Consider the following 16,695-nt stretch of genomic DNA (forward strand, 5'->3'; position numbering starts at 1 on the left):
TTTATCAATACATGATAATATTCAAATAATTATCAAATTAAGTATATACTAAAGTTAAATGGGTTGGTGGGTTGATAATTTTACCCAACCCAACCTATTTAATTAAAAGGGTTAAGCGGGTTGACCAATTTAACTTAAATAGGTTGAAAATCACAACCCAAACCACTAATTTTGGGTTGGGTTTGGGTTGGGTGCTAAAGTTGGATCTCTAAAAGGGATCAAAATAGTCCAAAAGCAAGCCAAGGAATAGATCTATGAAATGATATGACAAGCTTTGAGCTTTATACCTCAAAAACCACGAAATGAAGGTGCTAAAGTTGGATCTCTAAGCTCCCTTCCAAAGAATGAGTCTTCAAGCTTTTTCTTCTACCACTTCAATATGCATAATACCATAACTCAAAAGCACCACACAAAGGCAAGGGACGGACTAGGGTTTTCAAAGGGTGGAGGCTGGTCTAAATTATCCAGGAGGTGAGTTAATGAGGCTTAAATAGGGAACAACCCCTAAAAATTAGGGTTTGTCCCTAGCCAGCGTACGCCCAGCGTAAACCACGTACACCCAACGTACGTGGTTCAAACCCGCGATCAGATTTCATCTAGTACGCCAAGCATACGAGAGAGTACGCCCCACGTACTAGCCAAAAGGACCAAAAGTGCATTATTTTGTTTATCAAGGGCTGAAATGGAAACTTAAAAGGTTCAAGTGTTACAATTTATCTATCTGTCTATCTATCTATCTATCTATCTATCTCTTTGTTAATTATATTCCAATCAAGTGGGTGAATGGTGCATATCACATTACATGATACAATTCTCAGACGATTACATTTTCCTTTGAAGATGAACAAATTGGGAAACTCACTTTTACAAAGAAATAATTTTCAAAACTCTTGAAACTGTCGAGTGAACGTGATTTTGTCTCTTCAACTACTACTGATATTATTTATGTGTTGAATGTCATGGGTCACACACCATACATTACATTTATAATATAGATTAAAAAACCTCGTCTAACTTTCATATGTAATTACTTCTTTGGAGTAATAATCTATTGTGTACCTGAAAGGATGTCTAAACGTGGATCTACAAGTCAATTGTTGTTACATATTCTCTACGATATTTTTTATGATATGATGGTGGATTATGAATCTATTATCTGGGGAGAAACTATCACAAATAAAAATCACAAAAAATTGGGATATGAAATTATCTTCTCATCGGTATTGATCTTTGTTTTTTAGTAGATCTTATTCTAATACGCAAATTCAACCAAATTCGAGTAGATTCTCTATTAACGAAATTTAGTACTTTCACTATTACTTCTGGTAATCTGAATCCTGATGTTTTTAATTTTTTTGGGAAAATAGTAGAAGCTTTGCTCAAAAACATTTCTAAGACATCTCCATTTCTAAGGTTGTATTGATCTAATCTTGTGCTTCCTTTTCCTACAAGATTTGTTCCAAAAAATCTTGAGCAGGAATCACCAAATGTGGAAGCAAGCATAAATGTATTGCCTCTTCGATAACAAACGTTGAAATAGAGAGAAAGAAATCAAAGAAGGATGCTTTTTCAAAGTCTTAAAAGGCAAAGGTCCATGCAAGAAATAAATCAAAGGTGATAGATCCTAATGAGACTAAGTAGGATCCTAAACACCAACTAATTCATCTCTACTTCTAAACGAGGAGGTGATGCCTCGGAAATAACTACTCTTCTTGTAACTGAGCCTTTCCTGTTATATAATAGATTGCATCTCCGACTATTCCATCCACCAGTTTAATTGTTCTAATTTATACTATAAAGATTCCACACATTTCCTCTATTGAATCTAATGGAGATGAGATACGAAATGATGATACCTCCATGAGTACTTCTCAAATGGAAACAAGTGTCACATAACCTGGTGATATGTCTCCTCCTGATACTTCTTCACCACCATCTAAATCTCCACCGAGATCTACAATTCCATTAAACTCTCTAAACTTTTCTTCTCTTTTTAATGGGTTTTCATGATAATGATAATGAAAAGTTGAAGATAATGTTTTGGTTTTTCTGATGCAATACAAAGTCCTTAATTAGAAGTTGAACATGATTCTTTATTTGATGTGCAGTCCTTCACATACTAAGTTTGCTGATGATGTCTTTTTGTTAATGTACTTGCTTCTACTTCCCAATATACACCACAAGAATTTGGAAATACTGCCACACTTTTTAAAAATAACTTTGCTACATTCCTGGAAAAAAAAATGTGACGATTTCGTTATAAAGTGTGGCAAATTATCACTAGTAAAATTCTGGATTATTTTCGTCACATTTAAAAATCGTAATGGTTATCGTTCAGACGATTAGTGTGTGTGTGTGTGTGTGTGTGTGTGTGTGTGTGTATATATATATATATATATATATATATATATATATATATAATGTAGCTAAGAGTTATACCAATGGTCAAATGAATTTCTGTATACCCATATGTATCATTTAGCGACACATATAAAAAGTAGCTTAAAGTAATACCGATGGTCTTATGAATTGTTTGTATCAACATATATATCATCTAGCAACATATAATAAAAGTAACAAACCATATGATTGTAATCGTATTATGGTGGCATTTTTTTAAAGGGAGGTGATACTTCCACTTGGCACTTGATAAAATTTACTTTTTTCCTTTTTTTCTCTTAATAAGTTATAGTCATTAAAACTCGATCTCCAAAACTTGATTTCGTCCTTATTATTTTGTCTCTATATTTAATTTTGATTTTACTCACTTTATATGGAAACCATATTCTTTGATTTTGGTTTCACATGTACCCTTAATTGGTTTTACTTTTTACTTTTATTTTTATTTTCTTTACTTTAGTTTTTGATTTTTTTGTTTATTATTAAAATAAAGTATATATAAATAACAAAAATATTAATTCTTTTTAACAAAAACTAAATCCTCCCTAATAAATAAAGAATTTTTTTGTCACATGTCACACTCTCAATGATTTCACCACATGTCATTTTGTGATTATTTTCAATTAATTTTTTTTACATATGGTATTTTGTGGTTTTTTTCATTAATTGATTTTTTACTAATTTCAAATTTTCTAAATTAAAGTTTTATTAGTTTCCTTTGGTTATTTATCTAAATTATTTGTTTAATTTAAAAGAAAAACAAAAATTTAATTTTAATAATTCAATATTTTTCTGTTTTTTCTTATAAATTCAAACTTGTCAAATGTTTAGAATTTCATTTTTTTTCTTTAAAATGAACCCATGTAATACATGGGTCTTACATGTAGTAAAAATTATATAGATAAGATACCTAAACCGTAATAACATAGTATTATAGGAATCAATAAAGATTCTTGTTTGATTTATTAAGTGTTATATCATATACTAATAAAAAGAATTAATATTTTATTAATGTTGTAATCTAAGCTACTATCATGGTCACAAAGAAAATAACGGTCATGAACAACAATTTGAAAAAGTTGTTCTCACGATCTAATAGTGACGGTAAATAAGCATTTTTCCAAATAAGATGTTGCTCAACAAAAATATTTAAACGAATGGATATCACAAAAATGTTAAAAGTAATAAATCGAGAGAACCGTTATTTCAAATTGTAGTCCGTGACCTCTATGTTCTTTGTGACCATGATAATTGTTTAGATTACACCACTAGTTACAAAAAATATTAGTTTATGATACAAAAACTTAATAAATTTAACAAAAATATTTAATAGATAATGATAATAATACGTCCATGTTCTAGTGGTCTTCAATATATGAATTTTTATTTAACTTATTCCTAAATATTTAAATATTAATATTACTAGTTTAATACCCGTTCGGTGGACGGTTGACCGGTTTAATAAAAACTAATTATTATTTTACTAATATATAACTTTGTTCTATATCATCATTATGTAATTTGTTACCATGCACTGTACAATATAATGACAAATCTACCAAATAAATAACATATTAATGAAAAATGCATTAAAAGACAATTAAATAAAAAGAATAGCAATCGATTAACACATAATTAAATCAAATTAAGTTAAAAACAGAAAAAGTGAAATCTATTAGCTAATTACTTTAAAGTCGGCTAAGTATATCATCATCGGTAGACTCGTCACACAAGCGTGGAAGCCGACGACGCTTCTTTGGTGTTATTGAGGATCTGATACACGATTTTTCAGAAGAATCGGCTTCAATATCATCAAAAGACGCCTAATTGTAAAAATACCAACATGACAATAAGAATCATGAGAAGTAAACTTTTTGTAATAGAATAGCTAACAATAACAATTGAAGAAAAATTATTTCCATATCGTAAGAAAAATAGAAAATTTTAAAAATATGATGTAACTTACTTGAATCTCTTCCCCATCTTGTAAAGTAGAGATAGAGACAGACATGTTACAAATATGATCTTGAATATTATCATGACCAACCTAATTGTAAATAAGGATCACATTAATAAGAAACTACCAAATAAACATAATCTAACTTTATATAAGTAATATAAATTAACCCATACATTATCACTTTCATCTTCTTCTGCTTCTGCATCATTGACATCATATATATATTTATTAACACCATCATTTTCTTCAGTATCACAAGCATCCTATGTATATTAAGACAAATGTATAAACTATAGCTTTTACAGAACTTAGCACAATATGAAATAATAATTACCATTGTTGAGATTGTTGATGGTATAAAATGACTACATGGTCCCCATAGCGCTTGGTCTAAGAGCTCCCATTCATATTCAGTGATTTTAGACAAACTTTCATATTCACCTTCGACTATATAATGGTCTTCCTCATTTGTTATAACCACCGTACTTTTCTCGATCGTGGGAGAAAGCTGATATCCCTTATCATTATGCTTTTTGTCACTGTAATATTTAGTTATAGTAAAACGACGCACATAATTTGGCGCCATGTTGAATTTGTCAACCTTAATAGTGAAAATGACCTTATCACCACATAAGCTTTCGAGAAGAAAATCTTTCACCCAATTAGGATCACCAGCACCCTAAGAAAACATGACAAACATATTAATATATAACCCCCCCACACATACACACACACACCACACACACACACAAACACACACACACACATATATATATATATATATATATATATATATATATATATATATATATATATATATATATATCAATTAGTCGCACAACCAGTTTATACCAATATAAAAAATGTTGATAAGAATAACATATAAAAAATTATTTGAATAAAAAATACTTACGATTGACGAGGGTTATCAACATTTTTCTGAAAACTAAAACAATAATAGCGACCATCACGCATAGTAACCTTCTTACGACATGTTCCACATTGGACAAATTTCCAATCATTAAACATATCTATATCGACGATGGTTCCCTCAATAGTATATTGTGTTCCCTTTACAAAGAAAAACAAAAAGTCAATTCGCAAATCACATGGAAGTTTAGTTATAGATATGTATAATAAAATACCTCAACAACACCATCTTGTAAGTAACTATAAACATCTGATAAGCTAGTCACAACGAAGTCCTCAATTTTATTTTGCTTTGAAATAAAGCATACCGGTTGTGATACACTACAAAACAACAACATGTTATATTATGCTTAAATTTCATGTAAATATATAAGTAAATACATAAGCTTAAAAAACTTAATCTCCTTGACCGGAAGGTTGAAATACATCTAAGATGAAGTTGTTGTCTGTACCGTTGGAACACCTTATAGAAACAAAAACCCATATTAAATATACCAAAAAAAAATTGTAGGTAATATTGTTTTGTTAAAAAGAATAAACCTTTGAAAAGAGAAACTTTGCAAGAAGTGAGAATGACAACTACATTATCATTATAGTTTCTTATGTCTTCATCATTGTATTGTGTAGCAAGTTTTCCCCATATTGTGAAATTAACTTTCATACCCCCTGCATGTTATTTTTAAAAAAACAACATAATTAATATATAATCTTATAAACTAAATTATTGGAATTAATTATTTTATAGAACATACGTTTCATCGGATATGACAATTTTACGCATGTCTGAATCATACACATGACCTTTTTGAACTATTTTTTCTATAAAACCCACTCACAAACACGTCCAATAACATCTACAAATAGGAATATGTTAGAAACACATATATCTTTGAATAAGAAAAAGAAATAATTCAATGTTAACCTGATAGATATTTAGAATCATTAACGCGTGAAGAAAGCTTGCAGAAAGGAATGAAATTGAAAGAATATCGTTGGAACAAAGATAATGGAAGGTGAGAATCTGAAACTAATGTAGCAGGCATGAACTTAACGTATATATCCTTCTGTAGTGGCCGATAAAAAGTATCGTATGTAAGAACTTCAAAGTTATGTATCTTGTAGACACCTCCTTCTTTGATTTTGTTATTAAATGAGTATATCAATCTATGAGGAATGGTTGCATGGATGCAACAATTCTAAAAATAACAAACAGTTAGACAAAACAGAATGTTTAAACAAATAGTAATTTATGTTGATACAAAGAAGAAAACTTACATGTTCATCCGATAAGATTAGGTCAAAAGATATGAGTCGATTGTTGATAGGGTTGTACACTGTCCATATACGGGAAACAATTACATGCACTTTCCACGTATTTGTTATATTAGGACGCAAATCGCTAACCAAACGATAAACATATTGCATCTTCGTCAATGGTTGCCTGCATTTGTCATTATATATATATATATATATATATATATATATATATATATATATATATATATATATATATATATAGGCAGATAAGCAGATATGTACAATATTTGTACGAGTAGTTACTTTTTTATGCAACAACATTTGATGGATGTTGCTATTTATGTAACAATTTTTTTTTGCACAATATACAAACTATGTTTAAAGGATGACAACATAACACAACATGTTTACCTGAAAGTAATAAACAACAAAGGAGAAGTTATAAAAGAAAGATTTTTAATTATTATCATGTAGGTGAAACAGAGGAGAAAAAATTGAAACATATAACTCAATTACATAAACCAACAAATACTGGAGAATGTCATAAATACATAAGCAATAAGTAGAAAGTGGTTAAATAATGATCAAGGGTATCAACATTGGACCCTAATTTTAAAAAGGTGTAAAGTACATTTTAAGTTTTATGTGTTGGTTATTTTCTAAGGATCATTAATGTGAACAAACATTTTCAAATTATTTTTACAGGCAAGTATTATAGATTGTTTATATTATAATAACAATAATAATAATAATAATAATAATAATAATTTCGAAAAGTATAGAATCTAAACTTATAAACATATATACTAACAATACTAATATTACTACATTATAAACAAAAAGGAGATTGTATAGGTATTCACAGAAGAACATAGAGAAATAGAATTTCAGTATTCTTGAGTGATATAAGAGGAGTGATATAAAAGGACAAATGCAAACCTACAAAAATATAACCGATATAATATTGAAGAGCTTGAAAACGTATGTACATATAGCAGAAAAAACAATTAAGATGAAAAAGGAAAATACTTACGGTGCCATATTTCCTTTATACAGAAATCAACCAAATACAAAAAAAATGAAAACTCAAACAAAATATAAACAGTTATGTAGTAAAATCAACATAAAGTAAGTGTATCAGAACAAAACAATGTCATAATAGTAAATCAAAAAGAAATTAAGATGTATTAGTCGATATTTTTTCCAAAATATGCAACCTATATATTTAACAATGATGAAATAATGCAACATGTTAATCTTCAACTATTAAACATAAAAGGAGAAGGTTAAAAACACAGATTACTAAGTATTAAGATACAGCCAAAACAGAGCATAAAATAACTAAACATATGCCTCTGTGACTCAAACCACGAAACAACAGAATTTGATCAAAACATCATAAATAATTAGAATTCGATAAAATAAACAGTATGGGTAAAATGGAAAATGAAGAGCAAAAGGGCCACTAATGGAACAATGGCAAACAAAGAAAAACATAAAAAAAAAGTTACATAATATACAAAATTAAAGACAATGCAGGAACTTACAATCCTCTTCCACAATTCACCACTGAACCTCTTTTGTTACTGGTTTCTGGTAAACACCGAAACACACCCCCTTTTAAAAATCAGTAAAGAAAAAAAATGGATAACGGGGAAGGACAATCTGAATTATAGTGCTCACAGCCTCACACAATGAACATCATAAGGGATAAAACCGAATTATATTTACATATATTGAACATGATGAGGGATAAAACCGACATAATGATGTGAGAAAAACATGGAGAACTGCCTTGGTCAGGTTATAAAAAAAAACCGCATATACAAACCCACAACTCTAAACTGTAATTGTATGTGTGATAAAAAACCAAATGTTGGCCAGCACCGATTATATTTTCAATAAAATAAATAGTATACAACAAATATGAAGCTGAAAAAATAACCAAATCATCTTTTTTTTGTTTTGATGAACTCAATTAAGTGATTAGTTGTGTATTTGATGTTATAATTATGTCGCATTTATAATATAAATCCCTTATTATATTTTTAGTTTTGTTTTTCTGATATTTACAATCTCTCAATTCGTCAATTGAGAAAAAACATAGGTTTTAATTAAATAGTTATGTATGTTTGAGCTTATTTCACATGGTATTGATTGTATTATATGTATGAACTGCCAAACTGAATTACCCCTCAAAGACACAACACACACATAAGTATGAAATTCAATATGACATTGTTGGAAACTATTTATTTGACACACATTAAAGATAATGAGAATATCAGTGAGCAACAAATTCCATTGATGAAGTGTAGGGGTAGTTTGCTAATTACATTAACCATTTGCAGTGGACAAATCATTGGGGCAGTCATAAGGGAGGACGAATTAGCTCAAATTTGGTTTAGGTAAAAGAAACAGCTAAACAAAGGGATAAAATATGTAATTTACTCAATATATGTATAAAAAAAGGAATTGACATTTTTATTTAATGTAATTTACCTTACATGTTTATAAATAAAAAGTATAAGTTTTTGTGAAGAACATGAAATTGTTACGTATCTGTTTTTAATGTCATATAATTTCCGGACGCTTTTACCCTTGTTCATGATATAATGGTTTTTTGGCAAATAAAGCCAATGTATCAGTAAAGTAGAATGACATAATAGTAAAGTACCTTTTCTGTACATGTTCATGTATTAGTAAAGTACAATGACATATTAATAACAGAACATAAGTAAGATGTATTACCCTTGACAAACAACAAATTGTAATCATATGGTACTGAAAAGATGGGTACAGTCGGTGGCAAAAGTCTTCAAACATACCCATGTTTCAAAAACCAAAACAAAATGGCATGAACTAAATGTTATATATCACGTGCTTGTACAACCAATATGTCTAATTATAACATCAAACTGTATAAAAATGAAAAAACATGATCATATTTACAATCACATCTATCACCTTGGCATACTAAATGTCTCAAAATCTGAATGAAATGAAAAGACTTCATGATATTGATGAATCGGAACAACACACTCAAGTTTTTTTCTTGTTAAGAAAGATAGTTCATTGTTTCGATAATCCCACCATTCATGTGCATCTGCATTGTTATTAATAACATCAACTTCAACCCACTGATTGCGAATGAGAACCCAAAGACCCCACATACGATCTCCATTTAGGCATAAAAATCCCAATTTCCCCTCAAATTTTATTAGCCTCGAAGTATACGACATATAATGTATATGTGTATAAGGTGAAAATATGATTACATATTCTTCAGAATATGCATCAAATCGCAATATTTCATAGTTTGACAGTAAGATGTAAACTACAACTTTACTTATGATTGCTTCATCCGATACAGGATGAACAGAAGATGGTAAACAAATATTACCAAGGTCCCTCCATTCCCAAGTAGTGGAGTGAAATAATTCTACTTGGAAGTTTTTATAGCCATGATCGTTTGTCAAGTCACTACAATAAAAAAAACATAAAAGTTATACAACCAACTAAAACAAATAGTTAAATGATAATAGTAAAAGAGGCTTACGATGACTCTGCATATGATAAACGAATAATCTTGAAATGCAATGGGTTCAAACGCATAACCACCATAGCAAACTTAACCGCAATGTACTTATAAATTGGAAATGGTAATGATTTGTCATCTAAAGTTGTTGGCTTACATACAAATAAAAACTTATTTAGATATTTGTCTCGATTATCACATTCACCGACAATGAGTCCGTTCAACGAAGTTGCTAAAGTTGTAAACGCTTTTGGTAGACAACCAATGTCAAAATTCTTTGCACCACACGACGGAACAAACTGACGCTCTATCGTTCCCCATGGTTTTTTTTGTTAAACAATAAAACCATGAAGCACATTATTTTTTCGCTTGTAAAGATCAAGAACATGCTTGTTGTAAGTTAGTTTTTCAAGACGTTTAGTTGTGCAACGTATAATATGAAATGTTTTTAATGATGTTCTTGAAAGAATTTCAATAAACACGTCAGTCTCCAATAATGCAAGCTGTAAAACAATCAAAATAATCGTATAATGAACAAACATAAAGTAAAATTAAATGTTTAAAATACATATAACATATGAATGCTAAAAAAGGTACATGAAATTTTAAAATTACAAAAATAACATCTACAGTAAGCAAAAAAATTTGAATGCCAATATCGATAACAATCAAGTCCATCACATATTTATTATATACATTATAAAGAACATCTTCATACTACAATGTAACAATGTAAAACCAATCAATTTATCATAACGAAGCAAACACTATTTCATAAAAAAATAACAATCATGGTGCAAGTACAACAAAATAAATTAATCAAACTTTATACCAAATTATAAGAATGGGTAAAAATCCCTTTAATATGATAGAAATAAGGTGAAATTGAAAAAACAACAAATTAATTGAGTATATCTTTCACTATATATAATCTACTTTACCTGTTTTATCCATAATAGCATGATACATTATTTTATTCGTTAAAATGATAACTATGTTGCATTTATTCTTTGCTTTATTGCTTAAAATGATAACTATGATGCAATTATTCTTCAAAATGAGAAATACATTGTTAATATTGGTGATCCTTTTCTGCAAATGGATAAACTTTGACAAAAAAACAATTTTGTATATCCCATATCCTTACAATTTTAGCCAAAGAAGATTATACAAATGTTGTACATTAATGAAAAAGAAACATCTAAGCAAAGGGAAATAATATGTAGTTTAGTCAATATATGTATAAGCTAAAGTAATTGACATTAAATAAAATAGAATGGTATAAAAAGCCATTATAAGTACAATGTTATTAGATGGAAAATGTAATGACCATTATGCCCCCTCCCTCACCCAACCCAATTTATACAATTCTTTAATGAATTCTCAAAAACTTAACATTCAAGCTGTTAGATTTGACAGCCATTGACCAAGATTACAAAACCAGAGCATAAGGACCAAAAGTCAAGTCAAACCAAGAACGAAAATTAAAGTAACAGGTAATCATCCTTGAAGGCTAATGTACATAAAATGAGTCTATAATCTAATACAAAGTACTGTTATATAACATTTACATTCAGAGATGTAAAAATCACACCAAAGAGCACAAGAATAGAAGAAGAAGATAAAAAATAATCCAATTTTGCTATTGACTTAAACATAATTGAAAAAGATACCTTCGAATGGAGCTGTGTTTGATGATTGATTTCATAGCCTTGAGTATCCTCCATTGTTGATTGTAGGAAGCAAAGAAAACGATGTAACTGTAGAATAAAAAACCGGTATAATCTTAAAGAAATCGAAAACTTATGTAGATAGGGCAGAAAAAACAATTAAGATCGTGATGGAGAAAGTGTACAACGTCGAGAAAAACGTGGATAAGTGGTTGATTGCGGTAAAAAAAAACCGAATATACCAACTACCTGTTAATATCAGGACTGCTAAAAATAACCAATATTGCCCTCTACCGATTTTATTTTCAATAAATTACAATTTCAGTCCAATAAAATATGTAATTGAATATGAACCGGATTATTTGTAAAAATCATGTATCTAATTGAATTCAATAAAAAGTGACTGATTATTTGTAAAATCAACTTAAAGGTTTTGATTTGCCACAAATTGAAGAGTATACGTCACTTGAAAATAGAATGTGTAACTGTATAGATATCTTCCATATTTTTAGGGATTAAAAATTTATTCAATTTTAAATACAAAATTTATCATTTTCTACTAAAAGATAACTACCACATAAATATAACAATTAATATAGTGATTTTGGCTTATATTGTGATTATCATCTGTCGAATGATTATTTATTACATACTAGGTTACAACCCGTGGAATCCACGGGTAAAAAATTTGTAAAAAAATTATATTATTAATAAGAAGTAAATTTGTTTAACATTTTTATATTTATTATTTAAAATTAATATTAATATATATTTGTACAAAAATATACAAATTTGAATAGATGTTAAAAGAAACACAAGCAAACATTAGAAAAGTTAAATACAAAGATAACTAAAGTGAAAGTTTGCATATTTGAATGTTTTATGAAATGCGAGGGCAAATCAGTAATTTTTTTGATTTGAGGGAGCAAACAATAAACACCATGTGACATTGATTAAAGTGTGAAAATGAAATATCAAAACAAAATCAATATTATGGATTGCAATGGTATATAAAAAATATATAAAAAATTTAAATAAAAAAAAACACAATTGTTTTAATTTAAACACTACGAATGATTTATAAATTTCTAAAAACTTCCTTATACACAACATTGGAAGTTTTGTTTGTAAGTCTACCATCCTTATCTAAAATTAACAATTTCAATCCTTCTCTACTTTGAACTCTCGATAAGGCAACATACAACTGTCCATGTGAAAAAACAGGATCTTTGAGATACAGACCAACCTTTGATAGCGACTGCCCTTGACTTTTATTAATTGTCATTGCAAAACATACAGCCACAGGAAATTGTCTTCTTTGAAATTTGAAGGGAATTTTTTTTCAGATGGAGTTAAAGACAATCTTGGAATAAAGGTTTGTTTTCCAATATTAGTTCCAGATATGATAATTGCCTCAATAACACGTTTGCCCAAAGATTTCACTTGTAGTCTGGTGCCGTTACATAATCCATTCTTTTGATCAATGTTTCTAAGTAACATAACTGGAACACCGACTTTTAAAATTAACCTATGATTTGGCAAACCTGATATTTTAAGACCATTTAAAATATCTGGGGAGTATAAATTGGGATCAAAATGATCATGAACAAACTCTGATTGGCAAAGACTATCTGAACTTAAATATTCAACTTCGTCTCTGGGAAACAGTGCTAACAAACGATCATTGATTTGTTGGACAACTTCATTTTTCGGAGCTAGTATAGCTCTTTCTTGAAAATAACTCATAACGTTGAATTTTTCCAAGATTGAAGGATATACAAACTCAATTAATGAACCTATAGGATCATGTGGATCATTAATGAGAATATCATCCGGAACATCAATAATCGCTTCACCATCGTTTGAACCACCAACTTTTCCTTCTCCTATATCCAAAAGCCAGTTTGCAAAACTTTGTATTTTTCGAATATCAGATGGTTCCCTTCCAACGGTTAGTCTCATGTTTATTGTTAATCTATGGACTTTGCATTGTTGCCATATATATGAAGAACTTAAAGAAGCATTAACAATATTTTGTCTACTGCCTCCTTGAACAACAGGTAGAATCTGTCTGAAGTCTCCTCCAAAAACAATCACTTTCCCTCCAAATGGAATTTTTGAGTTGCCAGACTTGTCAAAGTTACATACATCTTTCAGAGCTCGATCTAAAGCTTCAAATGCATGCTTGTGGACCATAGGTGCTTCATCCCAGATAATCAATGAGGTTTTTCTTACTAATCTGCCGAGTTCACTATCAGGCGATATCTTACAAACAGAATCCTCTGTAAGATTCAATGGAATTATAAACCGAGAGTGTGTTGTCCTACCTCCAGGCAATAATAACGATGCAATACCACTTGAAGCAACATTTAAAACTATATCACCTTTACATCTAATTGCTGCAGATATCGTCTTCCAAAGAAAGGTTTTGCCTGTTCCACCATATCCATACACAAAAAAAAACACCTCCTTTCTTATCATTGACTGTAGTCATGATATCAATAAAAATATTTCGCTGCTCGTTTGTTAATGCATGAAACATTCGATCAAACTCTTTCTTTAAGATGGGTATGTCATAGTCTAGCTCCTCCGTGATAAGGCGATTTGTTGAAGAAGAAACCATATTAGTATCAGGGTAAGGCATTTTGTTATAATTTTTAAGACTGGTGTTGTTACGAAGTAAAATCTGTTCGATCTCAAACAAAGTCAGGTTTTTAAGTTGATCCTCATTGAGTGTTAAAGCTGTAAAAATTATGAATATGTAAAAAACAATATAATATTAAAAACATTAATTTTTATAAACAAATTTGCACGCTGCATATTGAAAATATATAATATTCATTTTTAGAAATAATGTTAAACAATTATAATACCTGGAGACTTTAATGTACGTTGCTGGTTGTAAAGAATACCATCTGACAATAGTTGCCATGTATTTTCCCAAACAAACTCTGGTCTACCCAAACTGTCAGACATTAACATCGTAGCAAATAAGAAATGCAGATAAAAACCACTTCCTGAATGACTTGCTTCCTTAATTGCTTCGACATATTCTTTGTCGTCGTCTAAGAGGCCCAAAGCATAACATGCATCTCGAAAAGTAGGAAATTCTTCACCATTTACCGTACGAATTTCTTCAAATGATTTTGGACCTTTCACTTTATTTAAAAGAATTCTTAGGAAGTATATTTCACCAAGTTTAGGTGAAACAGAGTGAATCCTTCCTATTGAACGTCCAATTTTCCTTGGCTTCCACAACTTATGATTAGCTTTCCAAACGAACTTTGTCGGAAATTCAACATATGTAAGTTTTCGTGCATCTTTATTAATTTTATTACATTCCATCCAAGATGTGAACATAGAAGCAGCAACTGAAGGTTGTTCAAGAACATCGTCAATATCATCGTCTGCAGCATATATAAGTTGTTGTTGATTAGGAAGATGAAAAGGTAGTCGCATCACAGAAGGATATCGGTAATGAACATCATATTTAAATATTCGCCATGATGCTTCACATGCAGATAAATATCTACAATCATAATAATCTTTTATTTCATCGACAACCTTTTCTTGATGAGAATCAGTGTTGATGTCAACAGCAACTGTAGCTCTATCTGGACCTTTGTTTATATATTTAAACAGATACTTTATGGAAGATCCTTGATTGCACCATTCAACATTAATATGTGCCTGATATCTTTTCAACATATATTTGTTATATGGAACAACATTTCTGTTGTCTAACTTGACACCTGATTTTTCGACAAAATATCCATTGTTTCTTCTCATATATAAGGGATAACCGTTGTTATCAACTGAAGAATGATTACAGAATTGCTTTGGAAAATTTTTCGAACATTGCCTGTCAACCATACATGGGCAATTCATATTTTCAGCTCCACAAGGACCATGTATCATGAATTCACTTACAAGTGAATACAACTCTGGCTCTTCATTGATATTTGGAATCTCCGCGGAAATTATCGGATCAATATATTCAACAGTAGGCCGCTTGGAGTCAGGATGCATAAATAGACAAATATGACTATGTGGCAAACCCCTTTTTTGAAATTCAATTGTATAGACAACTGCAAATAAATTTTACAAAAAATATATGATTAGTAGTGAATGAATTATATTTGCAACTAATAAATAATGTTAAGAAACGAAAAAAGAATAAAAAATAAATTTTTATTAAACAACAACTTTCAATACCTGCTTGAACGATGCCGAAAATTTTATTTTCCCGTATGTCTTTAATAAAAGCATCAAGCTTTATTTTGAATAGCCTACATAAGATATCAGGTCTATCTTCAGGATGCAATGAAGTGTTACGAAGAAACCTTTTAACTTCAGTCCATTTTGGGTTACATGTAAAGGTTATGAAGAAATCAGGATATCCAAACCATTTACATAAGGACATGGCGTCAAGTTAGTTTTGCATCATATAACGTGCACCGCCAGTGAATGAGGTAGGTAAGATAACACGTTGTCCGACATTGGATATATCTCTATTCCCGAGGTCTTGTTGATTACGTAAAATCTCATAAGACTCGTATCTAAGAATTTGTTGTTTGCTCCTTATGAAATGTAATCTCTCGCTTTCAATCATAGTATAAGCGTCTACCAAAAACTGTTGGAACAACCTTTTTGAATTAAGAATTAGTGAAAAATATTGATCCCTGTCCTGTATTCTATAAGAAAAAAATTCTCTCATTGTACAGTTGGGCCGTTTGTTGTTGCTTGAAGATGTAATACCTCGATGTGGTATGTCAACTCTGTAATCATCATCACCATATGGAAAGAGTAGTGGATATTGAAGAGGAAGGTATGATGGATGTAATTCACTAATACGCCATAGAGAACCAGATGAAGTTTGAACAACAATATCTCCAACAATCAAAGCTGCTACCTCAGAAGCAGACGGTAGGTTGTATGTC

The 16,695-nt window shown here is 29.9% G+C and overlaps 1 protein-coding gene across 1 annotated transcript; it reads right to left on the reverse strand.

Annotated features, from left to right (window-relative positions):
• Positions 1-9,452: 9,452 nt before the first annotated feature.
• Positions 9,453-16,178, reverse strand: LOC145106016 (uncharacterized). The gene is made up of 10 exons (XM_079043066.1): positions 15,971-16,178; positions 14,629-15,843; positions 14,376-14,497; positions 13,169-14,239; positions 11,759-11,845; positions 10,701-10,802; positions 10,442-10,588; positions 10,107-10,237; positions 9,515-10,030; positions 9,453-9,465 (listed from the first exon to the last, which is right to left on the reverse strand). The coding sequence occupies exons 1-10, from the start codon at positions 16,176-16,178 to the stop codon at positions 9,453-9,455; spliced, it is 3,612 nt and encodes a 1,203-aa protein (XP_078899192.1).
• Positions 16,179-16,695: the final 517 nt, after the last annotated feature.

The sequence above is a fragment of the Lactuca virosa genome, chromosome 4 (assembly GCF_052849685.1).
Source record: "Lactuca virosa cultivar CGN04683 chromosome 4, Lactuca_virosa_CGN04683_v6, whole genome shotgun sequence".
Taxonomy (NCBI): domain Eukaryota; kingdom Viridiplantae; phylum Streptophyta; class Magnoliopsida; order Asterales; family Asteraceae; genus Lactuca; species Lactuca virosa.